This window comes from Danio rerio, chromosome 7 (genome assembly GCF_049306965.1).
Source record: "Danio rerio strain Tuebingen ecotype United States chromosome 7, GRCz12tu, whole genome shotgun sequence".
NCBI classification, from domain to species: domain Eukaryota; kingdom Metazoa; phylum Chordata; class Actinopteri; order Cypriniformes; family Danionidae; genus Danio; species Danio rerio.
In genome coordinates, this window is record NC_133182.1 from 30,051,145 (window position 1) to 30,078,361 (window position 27,217).

Sequence of the window (27,217 nt, forward strand, 5' to 3'; positions counted from 1 at the left end):
TTTTTATTATGAAAACCTTATTTTAATTACACATTATTTGTTTTCACAATGTAAGAATGCAAACCCTGAATGAGAGGCGAGGAAGATGCTTCAAAATAATGTAAATGCACACAATTTTGTAACAGTTAAGTTATCTTTTTGTCCTTCTTCTTCATTATAACTAAAAAGGGATTACTTCTACAACTCGTACTATAAATAATAAAGGAGAAAAAAATCTAAACTGTCAGCCAGTGACTCAGTTTAACATTTCTTTGGCCAAAAAACCACATAAAATAAAACATATTATCACCATGACACATGGAATCAATTAGTGTAAAATGTTTACAATACAATAAACGACTGAATGTTGATTTTCTGCTCTAGCAAATATCAGTAGTGTGGTAAATAAAGGAACAATCAGGTATTTTATCAAAGTTAGCAACATAATCCTATCAGTATGGGGCTATTCAAGCTGTCAAAGCTTTCTTTTTTTTGTCAAACAAAGCTATACTATATGTTTTAATACTAGTGTAGAAAAGTGGTAGCCTGATTCAGATTAAACCTGTACAGTACACTGACTGGGAGGACCAGCCGTTCCCATGATTCCATGCAGTACCACTCAGGCATCTACACCCGTGTTGACGAGCAGCTCGTATGCAGGGTCATGACCTCTACGGCAGAGGACCACACATGCACAAAGCAGCCCAAGCATCTGTGCAGGAAAACAGAAAACAATAAAGAAAACATGAAGTACAGTGCATTAAAAGACTATGATAATCCTGTATTTCAATTGTGTTGTCTGTTCACATCTGACGATCTTGAACATTTAATCATGTCTGACTGAAGACCAGAGATGCAAACTGTAACTGGGAACTCTTTATATTTGAAAGCCAGTGACCAATATACAGGTCTGTAAATGAAATTTTAGAGAATGATTACATAAACACACAATATATTATACAGCTAGTTTTGTTTTTAAAATTGTAAAATAGTTACAGCTAGGTAACGTCCAAAGATTTTGAGGCACTACGCATTATCAATATTTGTGACTTCTGCAGCCATGGTACTTCAGAAACGTTTCTGATTATTACCCTGGAATGAGAGTATAGTTCCTAGTCATATCTAAATAGAAAGTTGCGACTTTTCAATTTTGTTAGTCTTAGTACACAGTGTAACTACATAAGACTAAAACTTTAAATAGAAAAAATATCAAAACCCTTTGGTCATTTTTAAGTGATATGCTAATGGTATACTCCAATTCAATGATCTATGCTAAGCTAAAAGTTACCCCACCTGACCCAAAAATCAGCTGAATAGATTTAGAAATGGTAAAACTCAACTGTTTGACATTAGAGGAACTGTAAAATTCACCCATTTTTTTTTAAAGGAAGGATTTATTAGCCAGTATGCTAATAAAAATATGTTTTATTACCAATATATATTTTTTCTTAGCAGCCCAAGCATCTATGCAGGAAACAGGAAAGGATAAAGAAAACATAAAGTACACTGAAAGACTACATATAATGAAAAATTGCATATAATTTGTAAACATCTAAATATCAAACATATTTTTTAAAATGAAAGTGTTCTTTTATGGATTTATTAGCCACCATGCTAAAAAAACTTTTTTTAATAGCAATATATATTTTTTATTAGCCAACAATATATCATTCATTACCTTTTTAAAGGAGAATGACAGCACTGACGTCTTAATAAACCTGTTTTTATTACCAAAATATTACATGGCTCTCACGAATGCTTGACTTTGATTGGTCAGTATGATGTGATAGCCCAGTGATGAGATTAAATGTCTGCATGATCTTGGAAGTTTCTTCCAAATTTTAATCTTTTTTTCTTTATTGTGTATATTGTGTAATTGAGGGTGGGGTTATACTCTATTTTAATACTCCCCTTGTCATCTTTAAATTGTAGAAAAATAACAGTTGGAGAGAGAAGGGCTAAAGCCCCTGATATACTTCAAACAAAGTTCTTTTCATTCTTTGTTTTTTTTTTCAACACTTCTTTCAACACTTTTTTCAAACAATGTGACACCCCATGCTGACACCTCAAGCAGTGTTGTAAACATGAAAGCCTTCAAAATGTGCACTGTGTAGTTTGAAGATCTCCAGAAAGGGTTATCGCCAAGCATGCAATAAAGAAACCTGAATTCCACTTTGGAAACACTGGCGTTTACGCTCCAAGTACAAGATGGTCAAAGAAGGAGGAGTTCCTGAACACACCCACTGATTGCGTAATCAACACTGACCAATGGTAGTTCAAAGGTATTAAGAAAATGAACTCCCTCAAAATGTTTGCTCTGGTGAGCTGTTTCAAACTGCTGAAACACATTCAAAACCAACTTTGTTTTAGTTGGATTTTGATTAAAATTACATCATTTCAGTTTGTTCTTCATATTTGTAAAGTATATAAGGGCCTTAAGGATATTCTGCCAAAGCCTACAAATTGACAGCTTAGACAACAACTTGTAAATAAAGATTTCAGTTGTGGATGAAAGATTATCAAGGTGGATTAACTTAAAATATCAGTGGATTAACTTAAACATCCTGTATTAACTGGTCACCTCGAGAAGAACACTGTGAGCTAACAAAGTAGATTTTGTCAATTTTGATTAAATTAGGAATCTTTCATACACGCGTTTTTGCTATTGAGTAGCTATGAAACTGTTACTATGATATGTTAGTTTGAAGTAAAGAAAATACAACCATAATCCGGTGTTTCTATTTTCTGCTATTCTGTTTTACCTTCCCTGTGTGTACTGCTAAACTCACATATTAGACCATTTTTAAGACCGCTGACCTTAACTGCAAATGAGTTTTTACCTGTATGGCAGCGAATGTCAGTGCAGCCAAAATGACATACAGCATAATGTCCTTAAGCTTCTTGACTACAAGAACTTCACACCCCTGTGACAAATACACCGCATTAGTTATCATTTCATAGTTCTGGACTGCAGCTCTGTAGAAAGTGTGTGAGTGTACATTACCTCTGGGTAAAGGTCTCCGGGACGCATTAATGTCCCGGTGCAGTTGCTGATGGTAGGTTTGCAGCAGCTCACTGGAACACTGTTGTTTTTGGACTCGATAAACCAATGAGTGTTCATCCAGTCAGAGTAATTATGAATGCCACAGCAGTGAAGCTAAAAGTGAAAGATTGTATAGTTTAGATTAAACACATGAGAGAGATGACAATGAGAGGAAACTTACGGCCTTACAGTACCTGTCTCTGCACATAGTCAATGGCCCTGCTGGGAGCGTCTGTGTTTGTGCCTTTGTATTCATTATATACTTTCTGAATAGAGTGATTCACCACAGCCTCGACCTTTCAGAGGAAAAAAATGCTTTAATATTAATACTTTCTTACTTATGCATGCACATATACTTGTATTTAATTATTTCCAACCTTGGCTCTGTAAATATAACCTAGCACCACCACAACCACTTCAGTTGCAAAGACCAGAAGCAGCACTGCAGAAAACTGCAGAAAATAATCAGATGAGAAAAATCAGGACAGATTCGGTATTCAAAATCATTAAGGCTGTACGTGTGAAAGTAAAAGGGTGTCAGTTTGTTGTTTACCGTGACCAGGCCACAGCGGCTTTCTCGAATGGTGGCACAGCAGCCGATGAAACCAATGACAAAAAGAAGAGTGCCGACAGCAATGATCACCATTGCAGGAATGAAAGTGTAGATATCCTCAAAAAAATGATCGTAATCATCATATGTTATAAAAACATATGCTCCTATGTAGCACAGTATACCTGCCGCAGCCTGGAAAGAGAGCAAGTGAAATATTGTTAGTTCACAATCACACTTATATTGACATGTAGAATAACATTTGTAATTCATTCCTTCATTTTCTTTTCGGCTTAGTCCCTTTATTAATCTGGAATCACTACAGCAGAATGAACCGCTAACTTATCCAGCATATGTTTTACACAGCATGTCCTTCCAGCTGCAACCCATCACTGGAAAACATCCATACACACTCATTCACACACATACACTATGGACAATTTAGCTGACTTAATTCACCTATAGCACATATTTTTGACCTTGTAGGGGTAATCGGAGCACTTGGAGGAAAACGGGGAGAACATGTAAACTCCACACGGAAATGTCGACTAGGCTCGAACCAGCAACCTTCTTGCTGTGAGGTGATTGTGCTACCCACTGCGCCACAGTGCTACCCAATGTTTGTAATATTTTATTTTAAAATATATAGTTTTGTGTAAAAGATCTTTGTTTGTAATCTCCATTTTCTAAGATTATGTTATCGTCAATATTATTATAATTATCTCTCAAATCAAACATGCTGCTTTAATTCCTAATTCCCTAATAATTTTTATACAATAAAAAATGCATGTTTTGTCTATAAAATGTATTATTTGTTTTATTAAAAATTGTTTAATATGTCAATAAAGTATGTCAGTGAAAATGAAAAGTCAAAAAGGGCTTTAAAATATTTTAGTTTTTTACTGCTGTTCTTTCTATTTATTGTTTAAGTCAAATAAAAAAAATAAACATTTGATTTCGTTTAGAGTTATGTCAAGGTTTTTTATGATGTTAAATAGTGTTGCAAACTGTGTTTTGGAAAAAAAAAACATATATAAAGGTGACAACACCAAAACCAAACATCAAAAATATCACATTTATTTACTGAAAGGCTATCATGTAGCATGTGATGTTTCAAGAATACAGCCTCTTCATCAGTCGAATTATGAGGAGTCATGTCACACGCTATGTGATCTTTTAGTAAATTAGATGTTTTTGGAGCTTTGATGTTGCCGGCTTTATCTTTGCTGTTATGTACATATTTTGGCTGAGCACCCCTTTGAGATCAATGTACATGCTTTTGTGCATTTAACTGGAAATCATACATTTTTAGTTATTTTTCATTTCAAACCACGCAATTATATACAGTTTAGATATTAGGCTAACAGTAATGTTAGGTATTGATTTAACAATAAAGTACTAACAATTTAATCAGCTACAGCTCATAAATAACTGTAATTTAGACTGATATCTCTGTTCATCTCTATATCAAGATATTTGAAGCACTAAAAAAGCTTTAGTATTTTCTGAATAAATAAACAACATAATGCTACAAAAAATCCCTTGCATTAAACCCCCTGTGCGATAATATTGTGGAAAGACATCTTGGATTTTCCTTGCCATTGCAAACGCTAGTGGATCTTATTTTATAGACAGATTTTTGTATGATTGCGCATATAAACTAAATCTACAAACATACTATGCATTTTATGCTTAAACAGCCTTCATTAGATGATTTTGTTTTGATTGTGATTAGATAACGTTATTCGTTGCATCCATCGCCTTTACCAATTGCTCTGTACGTGACACACTGGGGATAAAACTGACAGAAATACAGAATTTTACCGGGTGCAATTTCCGGTTTAGATTCATTTTATGATGTTTTAAGTTAAACAACATATTTATCTAAAAGAATGTCAATTATGATAAGCATGTAAACAACAGCTCGTTCGCTGTAGCCCCTCTGCGTCTCTGCAGAGCTATGCCGCACACTGCCCGCTAATCGCTGCATCCCTGCTGTAGGTTACTTACCCAGAAAATCAGATTGAGGAAGACGAGAACCGTCTTTGAAGAGATCACGCCACATTGTCCCATTTTCACGCTGGCTAGTATATATTTTGATCCAGAAAGGGAAATTCACGTTAATAGCAGCTGCATATCGTGAGCGAGATTGTCAGGCTCCTGTAGTCAACAGAGCATCCAACTGGACAGCGACAGTCACGTGTCCCACTGACCTCAATACCGCGAAGAGCCGAGTGCTGTTAGTTCACGCAGGCGGTAAGACACAGTCAAATGGCGTATTTTAGACGTTATAACTCTCTTTCTAGCTTTAGAACCTGCACCAGCCCCAGTGGTGTTCATGTGGTCATTTGAGTTATACTGATAAATATTAATTTTCAGGGTTTTATATAGCGAGTCTGAAGACAGACTCGCCACTCTGACTGATTTGTCATGGTATTAGGTTTTTGAAAGCTAGCCTTATTAGCCTAAGTCATATTTATTAGTTTCAAATAAATAACATCATATTTTTTTAGTCATTTAAATCACATTTATTTTTTTACTTTGATTCTTATAGGTTATAAATATCTGGTTTCAATTAGGAGCAACAAATATGTGGCACTTATAGGACTACTATCATTTGAAAGCAGGAGAAACTATTTTTCTTCTATTTGTCTAACTCTCTTAACAATAAAAATGCAAATACAAATTACTTCCTTATAAAGACTTTAAAAACAGAAATGTGAGATATGATGTCATGTAGTGTCGTGTTGAGTAAATGGAGGACAGCTTTGGGTCAAACTTATGACTATTGTTCTCGTTGTTTGTTCCATTTGCATTGTTTACATGCTAATGAGCTTGAACTGGAATTATGTGTTGTTCTGTTATGCCACACCGATGCTTAACTGTTTTCACATTGACGTAATCATAGACCAAAATTTGACCTACAAATAGCTTATACAGAGCAGGCTAGGTGTTAATTAGAACTTTTTGTACATTGCGTACATTCTTGGGGCAAGATAAGAGCACAGTATTGAGCAATGTGTCAGTTTTTAATCTTGCTTTATTCTTACTGTACTATAGTTTAATGCTGATATCATACTTCCATTATTGTCATCATATTTTCATTCTGTTTTAGTGGTTGGAAGTTTGAAAGCTTTGTCATTTTCAACTGTTTGAACTGCTTGAGATCATTCACACAGGTAAGTGTATTTCTGCTTTTTGTTAGCTGTTCAATCATTGTGTTTATACACTCCTACACTCTTTAAAAAGTTCCAAAATGTATTTTTTGCTGCAGTTCCAAACTAATTTATGAATTCAAAAACAAGTCAAAAATACTGACACTCATTACCAAGTTTATGCACCTTAATTTTAAAATTTCATATTTTTTATTTTACAATTATCTTTTCTATGCTTTTACATTATATCTTATTGTACAACACAGTGGTCAAAAACTGGTGTGTTTATTTGTGCTTCATACTGTAAATAAATAGATGTTATGAAATATATTTTACAAGAGCAAACTAAATGTTATATTGTTTAAATATTATAGAGGTATAATATAGGCCACTTTCTAAAACTTTTTCATTCATTCATTTTCTTTTCAGCTTAGCACCTTTATTAATCTGTGGTCATTACAGTGGAATGTACTGCCAACTTATCCAGCATATGTTTTAGACAGCGGAAGCCCTTCCAGCTGCAACCCATCACTGGGAAACATTCATACACACGCATTCACACTCATACACTAAAGACAATTTAGTTTACCCAATTCACACCACATGTGTTTGAGGGGGGAATTGGAGCACCTGGAGAAAACCCATGGGAACAAGGGGAGAACAACTTTGTGGAACTTTACTGTGGAATCTAATTTTTCACATTAAAAATAGCTGCAGCAGATATCAAGGACCAATAATGCAATTTAAAAGCTTTAAAAAACAACGGAAAACACCCCTACATTACAAGGTACAGTAAATTTCTATTAAAATATATACTTATAACTGTATATATAACAGTTAACTATCACTCTACATAACAGAATCGTTTTTGGTTGTCAGTGAGCAATTCGTAAATTAATTAAATGAATACTTTTGTGTAAAGAACATTTGGAAAAAGGATCTTGGGTTACACGGAGATTCTTCAGATTCTTCACCAATAACAGATTTTTATTATGTATATGAGTGTATCTGTACAAATGTAAACATGCTCTAATTTGATACCGTAAAGTTCTTTTTTGATTGATAATTTTTAGTGGACCTCATTCAACTATGAAATCTAAAATAAATCAAATGTTCTAAATCCAAACCTCTTGTCTAGCACCTGATTTAACATTTAACACCTGATTGTTAAACCACTTGTTTAACACCTGATGTAAACAAACCTTCAATAAATAGTGACATTTCAGATACAAATTATGACACTTTTAACATTGTAGTTGCATGCAGGAGCAACTGACTTCACGGATTTGGTCTTTATTTAATACAAATCATTGAAAAAAATAAAACAATTCTGGACATCTTCTAAAAATAAATATACAAGTATAACTTGTTGCTTTTTTATGACATGGAGCTGGTTAGGCATAGTTATGAAACAAATTACAGTTGATGAAAAAGCAATTTCAAATTCCAAGTGAATTAAACTGTGAAGATCTCAGCTGACGGAAGTCATCATCATCATTTATTGTCTTGAATGTAGCTTTCTAATATCTTCATTAATATTGCAGTCTCCTAGAATGACCAGAAATCAATGTCAAATGTTGATTATGTTCTGTTAGTGATTGTCATATCAATAATAATATCAGCAGTTTTTTTGCAGTACTGACATTTTACCCAGCTGAAAAAACAGCATATGTTGATAAGGTATGTTTTGATGCTAGTGTTTATTGAAGTTTTAGTATTTAGTTTTTGAAAATTTCGTATCGTACAACACTACTTATATGTTGGTGCTGATAAGTAAAGGATCAGTGGAACCCAGCTGTACACTCTCAGAAATAAAGGTACAGGAGCTGTCACTGTGGCAGTACCTATTCTAAAGGTACATGTTTGTACCTAAAGGGTCCATAATGGTACCTCAAAGGTACATTTAAGGCACATTTGGGCACTGATATGCACGTTTAAGTTACCACTGCGGACTCTTTGGGTACAAATATGTATTTTTTGAAAAGGTACCACCACAGTGACAGCTCTTGTACCTTTATTTTGGAGAGTGTATGCTTTTTTCTCTCTCTTTTTTTTGTTGTTGTACGCTATTGTTTAAAATGCATTGTATCAACAGGGTAAACAAGCAATATAGTTTAAATCCTTAAACAAAATGAATTAAGGCTCTATTAAAAGTACTGAGAAAACAATTGTATGACATCTCTCATATTTTACTGTACAGTGGGAAAGAAATGATTCATTGGATTTACTAAATTGTTTACAAACAATCTATATGGGCTGATTTTAAACAAACAAGTTGAACGTTATAAACGTTATAAACCCATATAAATTGTTGCAAAATTGTTGCAAAACAATTTATATGGGTGTAATTTAAATGAACAAACTAAATGTAGCAATGTTCAATTGAAGGGTTTAATCTGTTAAAATTCAGAACAAATACATTATTTACAACCACTTAACATAAAAAATGTAAATCCAAGAAATCTTCTTTAAATCTTTTTTTCTGTGTAATTTCCTTAAAAAAGGTTTAGTAAATTCAATAATATTTTTCAATGTGTGCTGTTGTTCAGTGTTTTCTTCAGCAAGGTAAACAAACAATATAGCTTAAATCCTTGAACAAAATGAATAAATGACTCATTAAAAGTAAAAAACAATGATATGATGTCTCATATTTGATATCAGACAGCTTCAGATGGACAGAATGTGCAATATCGGTTCTTACCGGGACGTTCGGGCGGATGTGGCGCGTGTCGAGGTGTGTTTGCAGAGCGACTCTCAGCATCTCCTGGAAAACATCCTCGGGCTCGACCTGCCGGGCGTTCAGCGCAGCCTCGACGGCTGTCATCGTGGACTCATCCTCGGTCGGCAAGTGCTTGCTGTCCACGACACTTTTCTTCCCCATAAAATGACCTTAAGTGTCAAACCACATTTCTGTTCTATGTGTAAAGCACGTTAAATGTAGCACAACAATAAGTTATGGATGCATCTCACCTGTTGCCCATAAATTTCCTCTGGGGTTTACTTTGATCTTTGCAACTTTGTTTCTAAGTTCAGTCAAGTCGAGGCTCACTGACGACGTTTTCGAAATGTAAAAAGAGAAAAGCACAAGGTATGTGAGGAATCCACAGCAACAAAACCTGGATACGCTTGGACTGGACATTTTTGAACTCTGTCGGTGTCTCCTTCTCGGTGTCCGTCCCTCTATTAGGGCTGTCGGCGTCAGATGTTGTTTTTATATCGGGCGGATGGGAGGGATGACTGGGTGTCGTGCACTGTAATGACTTGTTGCGTTCGTTTAACGTCCAGCGAACAGATGCCGCAACGCTGTCGATCACAGCAAATCATCAGGCTCGTGACGGGAATATGAGGGAGCCTATGGAAAAGCAATTATCACTTGCCAACCGACGTGTGATATAATTTTGCAGACTCAATTTCTTTCGAACTGCAGAGTTCAGTTCAGCACCATGGACAACACTCACACCACACGTTGCTCACATGAGAGGAAAATCTGTTGAACTTGGCGTCCCAAAGGGTTTCACTTTTTACAACAGAAAAAAAAAATCAAAACCTGCTTATAAATTTCAATATTGATAACAAAAATAAGTATTATAATAAATTAATGACACATATCAAATGTCAAAGTTTAAGGTAGAAAAACTGAAGTAGTATTTTCATGTAAACTTTAATCATTTTTTTTATTTCACATTTAAATGTAAAATCGGGGCGCACGGTGGTGCAGTAGAACGATCGCTTTAAAGCAAAAAGGTCGCTGGTTCGAGTCTCGGCTGAGCTAGTTGGCATTTCTGTGGAGTTTGCATGTTCTCCCCGTGTTGGCGTGGGTTTCCTCCGGGTGCTCCGGTTTCCTCCACAAGTTTAAAGACGCCACCCACACACACACACACACACACACACACACACACAAACACACACACACACACACAGTTCACTAGTTCACAAATAATTTATAAATATAAATATTATATGGTAGCACAGTAACTCAGTGGTTAGCACTGTCGTCTCACACCAAGAATGTCGCTGGTTCGAGCCCAGGCTGGGACAGTTGCCGTTTCTGTGTGGATTTTGCATGTTCTCCTTTTGTTAGCGTGGGTTTCCTCTGGGTGCTCTGGTTTTCCCCACAGCCAAAGACATGCTATGAGTGCTTCTAATAAGCTTAATTGGCTGTAGTGTGTGTGAGACTGTATTGGTGTTTCCCAGTGCTGGGTTGCTGCTGGAAGGACATCCACTGCATAAAACATACAGTATGCTGGATAAGTTTGCAGTTCATTCTACTGTGGCGACTCCTGATAAATAAAGGGACTAAGCCGAAGGAAAACAAATGAACAAATGAATAAATATTATATATTATGTGTGTTCAGATTAATATTGTGTATATTTTTAAGACATTTATAAAAATAAAAAAGGTAATGATACTTAAATAACAAGAACACTGAATAAATAAGTTGTCATTTTTACCCTTTTTTGATTGATGATTGAATGGTTGGGTTCAATTGATGCTATTACTAGTCATTTTTTAATGTCATTTTATAATTATCACAGCGAATGTTTTGTTCATTACACCACAATGTATCCATATGTTTGTTTAATACAAAAAAAGGCTTGGTTCAGCAATCTCATCTTAAGTCTTGCAATATAGTCAAATTGTCAATACTTTCCAGATATGGTATGACATAAAGCTGACTCAAATACTCTAACACACATAAAACACAGTTTGCATTATATTAATGGCAGTCGCGTTCATTAAGGGTGCAGTAGGTGATCTGCCATAATGGTAACCGTTAGCATAATAGCTATGAAAACACCTCACCTGCCGTCTAAGCCACGTCTCCTGAAATCACGAAAGCGCACTGTAAAGATGATAATAGACAAACCACTAGAATAGATTATGTCAGTTGCCAATTATAATACTTTATAGTACTTTATAATACTACAATTCCCAATGAAAAAACTCTATTATATCTAGCACTTTTTTCAGTTCAAGCTAAACTTGTCATAATGTGCAATACTTCATGCATGCAAGGATAGCTGATCTCACTCTCTCACGCGTTTTGTCCTAAAGTGACTTTGGTGTTTGGTCGGCGGCGTGCAGGAATTACACTTATTACTAAGCCATAATTACGTGCTATTTCAGAACAAATATTTTAAGTAGCAAGGTAAACAATATAGAAGTCCCAGCTTGACAATGTTAAAAAATGAACCAATGTGATGTGAATATAAAACTTAATCTCAGTAAAGCAGGCTAGATGGAATAGCACTATTTACTTATGTTTTGTTGTTAAACTAAATAAAAATCTACATTATTGATGCAAAGGTCACTTATAAAACAAAAGAAAATAGTCACATCAATCTTTTGCCTGAAGATTTCAGTGGCTGAACAACACTTCTGTGCACATAACCCATTCATAAAACAACACAATCTACATCAGCTTTAAAACATATTATTACCTGTCTAAAGGAAATACTTCAGCCATGGTGTGTCATCCTTCATCCAGCGTGCAAAAGTAACTCCAATATTCATTTAGGATTTTAAAAAGTTTTGATTCAACATTTGTTTTAGCATGCACATGTGCACGGAAATGGCAGATCTGCATGAACAGTTGTGCAGATGTACAAATCGACATTTGTTGAGAGAGGGTTATCAGAATTTTGGAGTTATCGGCCTGACAATATTTATTGGATGAACTGTTTTGGTCTTTTGCCTTAACCAGAATATAAAAATGCATATAAACACGTTTAGATCATTTACTTTAATCATTACTATTGGAATGTGAAGAGACTTTCAACCAGCACAACAAAAAAATGTTTCTGAAGACAATCACCTACTGCAGCTTCAAGAGTCAATTGCACATGCTTTATTTTCAGGATCACTTGTTAAACAGTAACTTCATCATTAATGAAATCAACTCTTTGAAAGAAGATTTTATCCAGTTCTCCTCATCTTTATAAATTGGTTTGCCCCTGTGCATGTGTGTGTGTGTGTGTGTGTGATGTTTCCTTCACAGTTTCCAGCAGAGATTGGAGGAAGAGGGTGAGGACGCTGGATGAACTTGCCAAGGGTTGAAGGTGAAAATGCAAAGCCATTACCACCAGTGACACCTCTTTTCCCCATGGCTTGACATGAGACCATAATAGTGCAACTCCAGTGAGCAGTTTGACTCATTTCTTTTTTCTCTCTCTCTTTCTGCAGTTCTAAATACATGGGCCAGTGACTCATAAGGGACTCACTCAGCATGCCATAAAACTCAGATGTGTGGAAGCTGATGATGGCTGAATAATGCTGAGAATTTAAAGGTGCTAAACTTCTCCTGCCTCAACACCTATCTTTATGATAAGCCACATAAGAAGTAAGCTGTAGTAAACAGAATCGGAAAGAGTGTTAACTTCAGCCTGTCCTGCCTCTCACCCCTGCCATTTCGACTTTTACACACTTCTTCAAGTGTGAAAGGGAAAGCAGAGTGATTCATGTTTTATGACGCTGCAAGTGATAAACACAAACTAATTATCACGTGGCATTAGTACTTGCAATTTTTAATACGTTTGCAGTGATGTGTCCTGTGTTTTGACAGGATAAACTGAAGCTGTAGAGGCAGATCAAATTGGTCTCAGAGGTAAGAAATGTTTATGGTATTTTGCAGTACAGGAACCCACTATATAATTTTCTTCAAGTGCCATGCACTTACGCTTCATTAATAATTAAATAATAATTTCATACAGTGCACTCAATGTGCACAAACATGTTCGTATTTGTAATACTTCTATTTAATTTTTATAAAGCTGCATATAATTACATCTTTACTTCATTTCAGTTACACTTTACAGTATTAACCTGTGAATACATTGTACTTACCTAGGAAAAGTTTACTTATAAAGGTCACTACATGGGACAAGAGGTACATTTACAGTAGTTAATATACACTAAAGAAATTAAGCCAGTTCAACAACAACAAAAACATAATCCTTATTTCATTTTGCTTTTTCTTATTCACTCAACTTTTGAAAACATCAGTTGCATTGATCTAAAATGTCTGAAGTTAAATAAACAAAAAGAACTTATTTGGAAATTGGTACTAAGAAATAATACATTATCAGAACAAACAAACATAGTTTAATCGAGAGAAAAAAAAGACTAACACAGAGACAAATGACAATAAAATAGACAGAATTAGAAACAGGACAAGCAGGAGGAAAAACAACAATAATGGTAAATGAGAAAAGGATCAAAACATGGCAGGACAAACAAGAAAAAATGCTTTATAATGTTTCACAGGGAAAAACAAGACTCAGCAAAGTGTATGTGTGAATCTTTACAGTCTAGCTGTGTGTGTGTAATCAGGAGACCAGAAACTGGTTCCTCTATTTGAATTATACTGTAGTTTGAGCATTTGATCTGTCATTTAATTATTGCAGGATTTTGTTGTTCATGAAAATTAAATATCAAATACATTTGATTTCTCATTTAAGAATGCATTTTGAATTATTATTCGATTGCTTGATTTTTCATTTGGGTAGTTGTTTTAAAAGTTTGATTTATTATTTGATCTTTTTAGGCATTTGAATTTTCATTTGAATTTTGTTAAGTATTAGCCCACCTGATTATTTTCCCCCCAATTTCTGTTTAACGGAGAGAAGCTTTTTTCAGTACATTTCTAAACATAATAGTTTTTATAACTCATTTCTAACAGCTAATTTATTTTATCTTTGCCATGATGACAGTAAATAATATTTTACTAGATATTTTTCAAGACACTTCTATACCACTTAAAGTGACATTTAAAGGCTTAACTAGGTTAATTAGGTTAACTAGGCAGGTTAGGGTAATTCGGCAAGTTATTGTATAATGATGATTTGTTCTGTAGACAGTCGGAAAAAATATATAGCTTAAAGGGGCTAATAATTTTGTCCTTGAAAAGGTTTAAAAAAATAAAAACTGCTTTTAGCTGAAACAAATAAGACCGTCTCCTAAAGAAAAATGGTATCAGACATAATTCTTACTTCAACTGTATACATAACAGTTAAATGCAAACAGTCTGTAGGTAAAAAAACATTTACTGTAGGTAAATGTAAGATAAAATTCAAATTAAAAGTCTTTCTGCTGCTGTGCCCTGCCAGAAGTAACAAGTTGGCAGAAGCTCACAAAACTATTCTTTTTAACTTAATCAAGAAAATTTAGATTTAGCTTATGTAAACGTGTTAAATGTAGTTGTACAGACATTTCTACTGTTTTTTGCCAAACCAAAGTCATTTAAAGTAATTTTTTAAAAGTATTTTAAACTTTTTTTCATAGTTTTTTTTTACAATGTTTATGTAATGACTATTCATTCATTCATTCTTTTATACATTCATTCATTCATTTATTTTCCTTGGACTTTGTCTCTATTTCAGAGGTCACCACAGCGGAATGAACCGCCAGTAATGCCTAGGTACATACATAATATGTTCTTTAAATATGAAACAAAATAAAGAACTAAGAAACATAAGACATAGAAATGTAAAATATACAAATGACATGGATAACAAAGTACAAACATTACAACAACAAGCATTTCTTAGAGTACATCAAATGCAAAACTGAATAAATGTGCCTTCAACTTTGACCTAAAAACCTCTAAAGATGATGCCTCCTGAATGTACAAGACAAGACTATTACACAAGTTTGGCCCTACCAAAGCAAACGCACGCTAACTGTATCCCTTAACCTAAACCTGTCCCTAACCATAAGTACATTATACCTATTATGACAAGTTGCATTAACACTTACATTATTAAAATATACATTATCTATTGGCAGTGATGTTTCCATGAAGAAACTTTAACATCCACAGGTTACACAAATGTTTCTCTTTCTAAAGTACAGAAAAATTCTGAGGATCATTAAAATGTTTTTCATGCTATGAAATTAATGGTTCTTTAAAGAATACTTGTAACCGTTATATTTAATAGTACTGTATAATAAGGAGTGGCACCCAGTAAGGTCTTGTTTGTTTGACAATAGTTAAGAAAATGATATTAAAATGATATGACGACAGTGCATTAATTCAAATAATCAAATGCAACTTTGATATTGAACAATTTTATTAACATTAATTTCAATTGAGGAATTACAGTATGTATCTAAGTATTGTAGATTGAATACAATTGTTTTTCTGAACAGCCATAAAAAGTTGCTATTGGTTATTTAAGGTTTTGAATGTATCATGCATAATAATGTGGGAATGCATCAGATCTACAAAGTAGAAGGAAATGTCCTCCAGTACACTCATTGCAAAAGAATTGATAACATGTTGATAATTGATAATGATTGATAACACAACCTTTAAATCACATCCTTCATATTAGTTCAGTTCATTGGACAAATATCTATTAATGGGTACAAAAAATGTACAAAAAATATGGTTTTTTTCAACCCAAATTTTGGTAAAACATAGTCAAACCCAATTTCTGAGTTGAATTTGTAGATAAAAATATAACTTAATGGTTTCATTATACAGCATTTTATTTAATTTTTGGTTAAAACAACAACCTGATATAACCTATAAGGAATAGGTGTAAACTGGCCTGTATAGCTTGTTTCAGTGGGGTTAAATATTATTTTGATATATAAATAAATATATAATTTCAGTGCATTTACAATGAGGTCTTTACTTTAAGAAATAACTTTATTGAAAAAAATGTATTTCATTTGTTTTGAAATATTGTTTTTTTTTTGTTCTTCAAATTGTTAATTACATTTTTACATGTTTATTTAGAAACCTTTTGTACCTTGTACCTTTTATACCGGTGACTTTAAAAACTTTTATTTTTTGCTTCAGATTTAATTGTCACAAGGTACGTCTTTCAGCCTATTTAACCAGCGATAATGTGAAATAAAAGCTTCTACAGTGGATTGCACTCTGGAACATGATTTATATCTGAAATATCATTCCCCAGTGAAACACAGATCTACTTCACACTTTACTGATACATTCCTAATCGTGCTGACAGTCTCTTACCTGTTTATAGTGAGAATATAGATTTATTTAGTAGAATGTTTATTTAATTTTTATTTTGTAGAAATGCAAAAATGCATTGATTTCAGATATTTGATATTTAATATATGTGATACATCCAAGTATGGCACATGGTTGCATAAATAAATGCTGACTCTGCTTTTAGTGGACAACACATTACGTGAAGTTGGTTGGTTTATTTATAAACTAATTTTGAGAGGATCACGTGCTCATGATTGCTTGCAGCCGGCTCCATTATTCAATTCATGATTCACCAATCAGACGATTCCTAAGCCACTATAAGTACCCCAAGTTCCATATGACAGCCATCTTCGTTTTAAAGAATCCCCCCTTCTACCACTACTTCTCCTCCTTTCACAGATGGGTGGCACGGTGGCCTAGTGGTTAGCACTTTTGCCTCACAGCAAGAACATCCCTAGTTCTAGTCCTTACCAAGCAAGCCGACGTTTCTGTGTGGAGTTTACACGTTCTCCCCATGCTCACATGGTTTCATATTGGGTTCTCTGGTTTCCTTCCACCGTCAAAAAACATGCAACCTAAGTTAATTGACTAATCCTAATCGGCATCATAGACATGCCCCTAGTAAATGGTTATCTCTTAAGAGCAATCATTATCTGTTAATTAGCTACTACAGCAGGGGAGTTCTCGAGATCTACCTGAGCTCAAACTCCCCTCTCGCCTTGCAAACGAGAGGGAGCCTCGGGGCAAGGATCTTATGAGCTTAGGGCTCTGATCTCCCGGGACAGCGTGCCAAACAAGCTTTATAAACAATCATCAGCTAAGTGTGAACTTTGAAACTGGGTTAATAGAGAGTATTTTCACAGGTTGTTAAATGTCCATTAAAGCACCACAATGTGAAATGTCAGGGAAAGTAACTGATGGAAAAGTCATTTTAAATCAATGTCTGTTTATATGGATTGTACACCTCCTGTAAAATATAACATATCTCTTTCATTTATGGTGTTAAAATGTTTTAAACATCATCTCAGAACTTTTTAATGTGCCTTTTATCAGTTTTTATCCCTATCTTTAGAAATGTGGCGATGCACACTCAAAAATGACCTTTGCTGCATCTTTAAGCTACTTATTTAAAAAAAGTTGTAACAAAATTTTTATTGTTTTATGTACATTCCACATACATTTTAACTTTAACTTAAAATAACTTTGTAAAATTAACTTAATGGATTTGTGTTGAAAACATGAAGCAATTGTGTGGAAGCCAGAGTTTTTTATAGTGTACATAATAGTTTTGTTGCTTACAATCACTAAATCAAAAGCAAGTGTTTTATGTATACAACAACCTTAATACTGCATTCAAATATATATATATTTTTTCCTTTATTATTGTTGAACCTTTTAATGAGAAAAACAAAAACACTAATTAATAATAGTATTTCCACCTATATATCAGTGAGTGCTCATGCTGAAAATGCAGAGTAAATATTTCCAAATGCTTGTCTTTGTTATCGTGAAATGCTGTTCTAATTTCCTGCAGGGATGTTTTACTATAAAGGAAATTATTATGATCATCAAGCACATGCGATTAGGTGAGGCTGACTAAGTAAATGACGAGTATGCAATTAGTCACAGTGAGTAGTTTTAGTAATCTCTGGAACAACAAGTCCTGGCCAAATTCTTGACATCTGCCATTGTTTACTTGTGATTGAACATGATAGCTTACTTTATTGACATTTGCGAAGATATCATTGGATGTTTCAGTTTCACAACAACATCAAGTGAGTTATCAAGAGCAATGGATATTGTAGAAGAAACACCTTCATGGACAAATATTTACCACTTTAATTGCTGGGCTGGTTCCCATGGTACATCTGAAAGGTTGAGTAATCTTATCAAACTAATATGTCACACTCCATATGTTACGCTAATTGATAAAAGGTAAGCGGGTACACTCTTAGAATAAAAATAAAGTTTGGAGAGGGAATGTTTCATTTTTATTTCAATTTTTTATGTTTTATTTATAAATCTCAAAACACATTGCAAAAATATACAAAATGGACAACATTAACATGTAGCAAAAAGCAAATACACTGAAGAGTCTTTTGAGCAAAAAAAACACTAGTGCAATCTTACAAACAGAAATTACAGGTCTACAATGTGCTGACCAGAACTAGTATCCAGTACTAGGCTGGGAGCAGGGGGTGGGGACTCAATCAGAAGGAGCAGGGTCAAGCTGTAGAATTTGTACTTGTTTGTAAAGGGGTTCCCACAGTTTAACTATAATAGTGCTAAAGGTTGGTGAAGAGAAAAACAAATTTTCTCTAATTTTATAAAATAAGAAACATTTCTTATCCAGCAAGTGTAAGGACTGTAAGGGCTCTTTCAGTTCCGAAGAATTAACAGTCTAGCCAGAAGGGTTAAGAAGACTAAAGTCTACAAAATTAAAGGGTAAAGTGTGGCTGGGTGGCAGACAACAAGAGGAAAATTTGCCTCCAGAAAGAAAGCAGAGAAGGACAGGACCAAAACATACTGTAACTAAAACTAGTAGCTGAACCAGAAGAACAATGTTAACTGACCCAGCCGTGTCTGTGAGTTACATTATTAATCTTAAGGTAAAAAGTAAATCCATGCAACAACAAAAAAGCCTTTATTAAAATGTAACTACCGTCTGTTAAATGATTATATAATAAATATTATAAGAGGAGAACAAAATTAAAACCTACCCTGTACTACATACAGTATTCCATTATATTTGGAAGTACGTCATCACACTGAAATAAAAACCTTTGTCTTGTTTTTTATTATCATTTTAGCAGTATAAATCCTAGCCATTTGGCGAAAATGTGTTGTTATAAAAAAAAATTATATTTTCAAAATCACAAATCCTTTGTATAAAGTGCTTTATTTTTGTAAAATGTATAATATTTTGTAACATGTTTTCAGGTTTAGCCTGTAGAGTAAATAAGCCAACCAGCACATTTTCTCCTTGTTTTTTTTTTTTTACTTTTGAGAACTGCAGACAAAATTGATAAACATTTGTGCTTATGATATTGTGGGTGCCATGTGTGTATTAGTGTAATATAAAATGTGTTTTTTGTCTATACTGAGACATTTGTATGTGTGGAAGTGTCAGTTTGTGAAATTAATGTTGTTTCTTATCACTGACTTATCCAATTATACAAAATATTAGTATAAGAAAAATTATTTTTAGATTTTACAGTAGATTCTACTGTAGAAATCTGTATCAGTGAAAGTGTAAAAAATATTAAATACTTTACATGTGACTGTATGCACAAGAAAAAGTTAAAACAAAAGAAGTTAAAACAAACTGAATAATATTTTTAAAATCCACTATAAAGAACCTTTTACCCAGTAAGAAAGTTCTGTGGATGATAAAGATTCTTCATGAAACCATCAATGCCATTAAATAAATAAATTTAACTGTACCTACTGTTCACAACATTTCCAATGTAAAATTTTAGTTGAGTAAATCTTTCTACTGCATTGTTTAAAAATCAAACAAACTTTTAAGAAAACTTTTGCTTTATATTGTAATTCAACAAAGAAGTTTTTTTCTCAACCGTGTGAACAAGTCAGACCTTTTGCAAGCAAAACTTTATTTTTCTTTTTTCCCATATGAAGAGTTGGCGAAGCTTTGTATTGTTTATGTACATCTGATCACAGAATATGCAGGTGGATCTATTATCTACACCCAAATGAGTCTTAGTAGGAGTTTCCGCACTGTTTGCACCTTTATTGCACTGTTTGCATCTCATGACACATCATTAAATCCTTTGACAACACACACCTGCGCTGGGTTTTGTGACTCATGTTCAGCCAGACAGAAAGACAACTTTGACTGAGTCATTCCATGATTGTGCCAGTTCCTCGACGTCAGTTGTTGGGATTTTTGTTACTTATGAAATATTGGAAACATATAAAACATGAAACAAATTTGTACATACTGTAATATTTACAAGAAGTTGCAGAAATCTGGCAAAATATTTTCGAATACTTGAAAATTTCAGTGTGTTTGAGAAAAGATATAGTCTTTTTAGATCATTTGGAACAGTGTTTCTTAACCACATTCCTGGAGGACCACCAGCTCTTCACATTTTTCTTGTCTCCTTTACCAAACACACCTGATTCAGATCATTAGCTCATTAGCAGAGACTGAAAGACCTGTAATGAGTGTGACAGACAAAGGAGACATCTAAAACATGTGGTATTGGTGGTCCTCCAGGAACGTGGTTGAGAAATGCTGATTTAGAGCAACTAAAAATGGATATATATATATATATATATATATATATATATATATATATATATATATATATATATATATATATATATATATATATATATATATATTTATATATATATATATATATATATATATATATATATATGTATATAAATGGATATAAACATTACATACATAAATTGTATGTATTGTTATTTAATACTCTAAATTATTTTTATTATTATTGTTCATTTTGATTAAATGTCATTAGTAGTTTGTTGAACAAACCAAAAAAACCAAAAAAAACAAACAAATAAACACTGTGTTACATTTGCTAGGTCAGTATCTGCTAATGAAGTGTACTATCCACACACATGACATCATCGATTTCATTTCGGGCATTTATTCAGACACATCACAACAATGGCAGCATTTTTCATGAACTTTGAAACCTGTTTTCATATTCATGTGTTTTCAGTGACAAAAATGTCATTGTCATGTTAATGCCTACCCATCATTGAGGGATAAGCAATCATACTAAATTGTACAAATGAGATCGTACATATTCTTACGAATTAGCCACTACATATCAAAAAGCTTTGAATTGCCATGAGATTGTGTTGTGGTTTTTTGTTGAAGTTTTCTGAGAAAAAAGTTTTCTGAGAAACATTGTTGTGTAAACAACCCCTTAATTTTTTTATAGCATTGTAAATGAAGCACAAGCAGGAACTATCAAATAGCTGAATGTTTAATTGCTTAAAGATTTAAAGCGTGAGCTGATGTGGACAATGAAGTTTTGGACTTTGTTTTCCCTTAATGATAAAAAACTTCATTCAAACTGTGTTTACTTGTGTTATCTTTGACTACTATTGCAATTAGTTTGATGATCTGAAGCATTAAAGTATAACAAACATGCAAAAAATAAGAAATCAGTAAGGGGACAAACACTTTTTCACACCACTGCATGTGATGTGTGTTGACAGCAGATGGTAGAAGCTCAACAACAGAAGCTGCTTTGAGAAAAGTGTGTTGGTTGTATTGATTGTGTATTGATATATAACTGATAATACACAGCCAGTAGCTCTTTATCTCAAAATAAACACTGAATACTCCTCCTGAATGGGTTTATTTTGTGATAATTGCCTCCTGACTGTATGTTATTCTGCTTTTATCCTGACTATGAAATATTGCCATCACAGTGTAGGATGAAATAATTGAAATATGTGATCTTGATAAAAAGATGTATAAAACAGACGGCTTGGTAACAGGATAAACAACACAATAATATTAATAACGGCCCTGTTAAACTCTGCTGTAATCAATACCTGGGATCTGTGACAGTGTAGTTTGTGTTTGTACGAGGGTCAAAGACAAAAAAGCTTTCAGAGGTCTAAATACAGCTTTAAATTTTTCTATTAAAAACATTCACCTGTATAATTATTTACAGAAGAAAAGTTATTCAAATGTATGTCAGGCATGTTTACAACTAGAATCATTAAGAAACATTAAATAAACAGTTTACAAAAAATTTTAGTTCTGTCACTATCCCTGTACTTGTTACAAATCTTCATTCTTTAAATAGAAATAAGCTAAAATAAAATGTCATGGTACAGTAGCCATTGTACACTGTAGACATTGCACAGCCATTGAACACCATGTTATTCCTATGGTAATTAATGGGTAATATGAACTGCTTGTTTACCATGCAGTAAGGCTGGGAGGAGAGTAGATGGGGGTTGGGAGTAAATATCTCTTTAATGGACCATATTTAAGAACCACAGCGCAGCCTCAACTTATTTAATTGTAATCTTAAATCTTTAAACTTAGCCTTTTTATTTTTATTTGAATTTTTATTTAATCTTTATTTAAATACACCCATGTATAAGCCCAGCAGTTATAAGAGTTTTGATAGAAATTAATTTGTCTATTTTACAAGGTTAACAATGCAGGAAAGAAGTATTTGAAGATTTTATTGTAAAACAAAAAGAACAAATAAAAGTATACCAAACTTTGTTTTAGTAAATGCGTTTAATGATATTTGAGGTTAAACTAAATGGTTTACGTGGGTAATATTACAAAAGGTTAATAAATAAAAAAATGTACGTATGCTGTCAAAATGACAAAGATGTTGTCAACATGCTCCAAAAATGTAACAAAATTTATCAGGAAAAAAGCATGATTTGACACCATTAAATTATACGAATAGTTTCTAGTCATATGCTTTTAATTTTTGTAAAATAAAAGTAAATTCAGCATTTTACTTTATTCTTTATTTAAAAAATTAATAAATATTGTAAGCATTCGTTTTCACATAAATCTATCTACTATGATTTAACACTTTTAGACATTGTGGTGGCACAGTGGGCAGTGCTGACACCTCACAGCAAGGTCACTGGTTCAAGCCTCAGCCGGGTCAGTTGGCATTTCTGTGTGGAGTTTGCATGTTCGTCCCATGCTGGCGTGGGTTTCCTCCGGGTGCTCCGGTTTCACCCACAAGTCCAAAAGACATGCGCTATAGGTGAATTGGGTTGGCTAAATCGGCCGAGTGTATGTGTGTGAATTTAACTGTATGGATGTTTCCCAGTAATGAGTTGCAGATGGTATCTGTTGCGTGAAACATACTGTATGCTGGTAAAAGTTGGCGGTTCATTTCGATGTGGCGACCCTTGATTAATTAAGAAAATAAGCCGAAGGAAAAATTAATGAACAACATTATTATGCCTTTATTATATTAATAAACAAATATTAAAGTAGACTTATTTTATTGTGATACTTTAAATGTCTTTGACCCTTAAAAAAACTAACCATGCTTTTACTACAAATAAAACAAATCAAAAATACAGTGGTATGGACCACTGGTAACTTAAAACCAGGCACACACACACAAACACACACACATGGTTTCACATACAGTGATGCTATTTGTATTGTGTATTTCTAATTGACTTGAATAAATATCTATTATCCCAAAATTTACCAAATTAGCCCACAATGATCGTCACAGAAACCTAAATTATTAAGCGCTGACTTATAACCTTTGATCTACTCTAGAATCTTTTAAAAAGCATTATCATATAATTAGCCAGTCATGGATTCATTCAAGAACGTTTAGCCTTTTCTGTGGTTGAGATGCACAGCGCAGAGGCTGTGAGATTGTTATCTGAATGTCAGAGCAACACACAGTTCACGCATGCACACGGTCTGCAGTGCCAGATTATCCCGGTAGTGACAGGTCCCACATAGACGCACTCGCTGCCTCCAACTTTACTGGATAAGAGATAAAAGTTGCTAAAATGCCAGCGCTATTGTGACATTTCACAAGCTTCGAATGCTTCTAATACAATTCCATATTTAGTGCAAAAATTACATCCCGCAAGTCATCTTGATTATTAAAACGATGACAGTATAATAGACCAGCATATGAGTTTTCCTCGAAAAATTTCGACCTGACATTTTAATTACATGGTCGAAGGTGGATCTTTTAAAGGGCACCTATCATGCAAAATCAACCTTTGGAAGCTTTTGGGACAGAAATGTGTCTACTGTAGGTATAGTGCATACAAAGTCATATTGGAGTCAAATAAACACAACAAGTCTCTTTTTTTATTCCTGATGATAGACTAAGATCGGCGAAACGGTGGCTCAGTGGTTAGCACTGTCGCTTCACAGCAATAATGTAGCTGGTTCTAGTCCCAGCTGGGTCAGTAGCCATTTTTGTGTGGACTTCATTGTTCATCGTTGCAGTAAACTTCACAACAACTACCTTTTGTAGGGATGGTTTACAGTTTAACCCAAAGAATGACCAGTCTGGTAGATGAAGAAGTGCCGGAGTCACGAAGCCAGCTTCAACACTCGCAATGAGTTCCTAGGCCGCTCTGTTTACAATCACCAATCAATAACAATTATACTCTCACATAACGTCATTAACTGCGTCATACATATAGGTGTTCCAACCTGATTGGTTAAAACACAGATAGACTAGAAAAAATTTCCACGTGGGGTTCGTGCGTACAATTCTGAACAATATCTAAACATAAACGTCAGACATCCTTTAGACTGATTAGAGCTGACTCCAGACCTGTGAAATTGATCAACAATCAAATATAACACACACACACACAAAGTATAATCTGTTTCTTATCCAAGGCTGAGTGTACTCTCAGCCGTCTTAATCAAAACTGGTTAAAAACCGGTATAATCTACATTCAGGCAGTTATAATTACTTACTACACAAAGTCTATCTTGAATAAAAAGTAGAATCACTTTAAAAGATTTAACCGTAAAAATAGCAAAATCACTTTAGACATTTTAGACAGTATTAACTCATAGAAATAACAATAGAAACAGTTGCTTCCAGTTCTCAGCCCTCAGTTCCACTCAAGGTCTCCGTGACCTCTGACCTAGTTTGATGGCTTCTGAAAATAGGTATAAAGAGACAGGCAAATGCACTGAACATTCTTATATTAAGCAATGTGTTAACTTATTCAATAATTAAAATCAATTCACAGTTAAATACTGAGAAACAGTATGATGAGAAGGATAAACGTTGGTCCATGATGAGACGGATTGGAAAGCAGAAATCCGAATCTTTCACTTTAATAATCATTACGAAACTTCCTGGTTCGATCTTATAGTCCAGTGCATATTAAGTTTATGCAAAGATGCGATACACATCATGAGGTGCGTATGACATGACTGGAGTGAATGGCATGGCGCAAATTGACTGTTTGGTCGGTTTGCAGTAATGTGTTGTTTGCACAAATCTAAAGTTTTAAAATCTGAACTTTACCGAAAAAGTCATGCCAAGTTAACCAATAAGGAGCTTGTTTTGGAAGCAGCTGTCTCCCAGCCAGGTGCTCCTAGAGGAGTTGAAGAAACTTTCCAAGCTGGGTGTGCCTCTGAAGGATTTGATGGACTTGACATGACATGACATGAGCAGAGCTACTTTCCCAACAAAATCCATGTCAGTCATTTTGCAATAAAGCTTTAGTGATTTTGTGTATGTTGTGCGGTGAATTCACATGTGGATGAAGCAAACTTTATGCGCAAATGAAGCAAATCTTGGTCGAGGTCTGGTGTGAACGCTCCATTACTGTGGTAGTTGTGACTGTGGGTCTCTATCATGTCTGAGTTGTCAGCATAAACACATTGTGCTGTGTTTATCATGACATCTCATGCTGGGTATCCTCCTTTTGAAGATACAACCTTGAACAGTGGGTGGGGGAACCAGCTCATTTTTGTTTAAAAGCACAGACATAAAGAAGCTACAATTTCCTTGACCCCAAAATTGACATTTTCAAGAGGGTGTAATAAGTGATCTGATGGGTATTTTGATCTGAAACTTTACAGACACATTCTGGAGATGCAAAAAAACGTGTTTTACATATTGTAAAAAGGGCAGAATTGGTGCCCTTTAATTCCCACATGTGGAGATTTATTAGTTTGCCCGTTGACACTCAGTCTAGATTCATTTTGAAACTAACCCTTATCAGTTCGTAGCTTTCCCCATTAATGTGCTTCATCATGACGTGAGCAGACAATTATGCATAACTACATCCTTGGGACTATAATTAGGCTCCCTCATGGTAGGCATTTGCAAAACCATTGGCAAGAATATATATTCGTTCATTCAGCTAATTTATCACAATCAGAGTATATAACAATGTCTCATCATCACCAATGCTCCGTTGGATATGTGAGACTATGTTAATGCATTCCACACACTCTTCTCGGATCCTGTCTAGATTTTGGAATGTTTCATTTTGCATTCATAATGTTTTTTTTTTCATGTGTCATTTTTTTTTTTCATTTTGCTCAAACATGAGATGATTGTTAACATAGTTTGATAACATTTCTGTCTATTTTTGAGGAAAACAGTCTCTAAATACATTTAATGAGTAACATACATGTTGAATACAAAATCCATAAAGCCTTCCTTTGAGATATTTTTTCTGTGATGTTTAACATAGCAAGGACATTTTCACATATTTTTTTATTTATTTTTTCTTCTGTAGAAAGGCTTATTTAAATTATTTTGGCTGGAATGAAAGTATTTTTTTAGTTTTAAAAAATATTTTTAAGGTCAATATTATTAGAAATATTATTAGAAACAAAATAAATAGCAGTCATTTGCCTACTTAACCTAATCTGCCAAGTTAAATGAATAACCTAATTAAGCCTTTAAACTGCACTTTAAGCTACTACAAGTATGTATCTTGCAAAATTACTAACAACTAACCAAATTGTATGTTCTGTCATTGATTAAAAATTATGATTAAAAGTGTG

General features: G+C 33.9%; 2 protein-coding genes across 2 annotated transcripts; both read right to left on the bottom strand.

The window, feature by feature from the left end:
• Positions 1 to 465: 465 nt before the first annotated feature.
• tspan3b (tetraspanin 3b) lies at positions 466 to 5,763 on the bottom strand. The gene is given in 7 exon segments (NM_001082866.1): positions 466 to 691; positions 2,820 to 2,903; positions 2,984 to 3,136; positions 3,217 to 3,318; positions 3,400 to 3,474; positions 3,576 to 3,767; positions 5,583 to 5,763. Coding segments are annotated over 7 exon segments (762 nt in total). The 5' UTR covers positions 5,646 to 5,763; the 3' UTR covers positions 466 to 598.
• Positions 5,764 to 8,107: 2,344 nt separating this feature from the next.
• nmbb (neuromedin Bb) lies at positions 8,108 to 9,889 on the bottom strand. Its single transcript, NM_001128756.1, is given in 3 exon segments — positions 8,108 to 8,275; positions 9,429 to 9,616; positions 9,698 to 9,889. Coding segments are annotated over 3 exon segments (411 nt in total). The 5' UTR covers positions 9,867 to 9,889; the 3' UTR covers positions 8,108 to 8,221.
• Between the last annotated feature and the right edge of the window lie 17,328 nt (positions 9,890 to 27,217).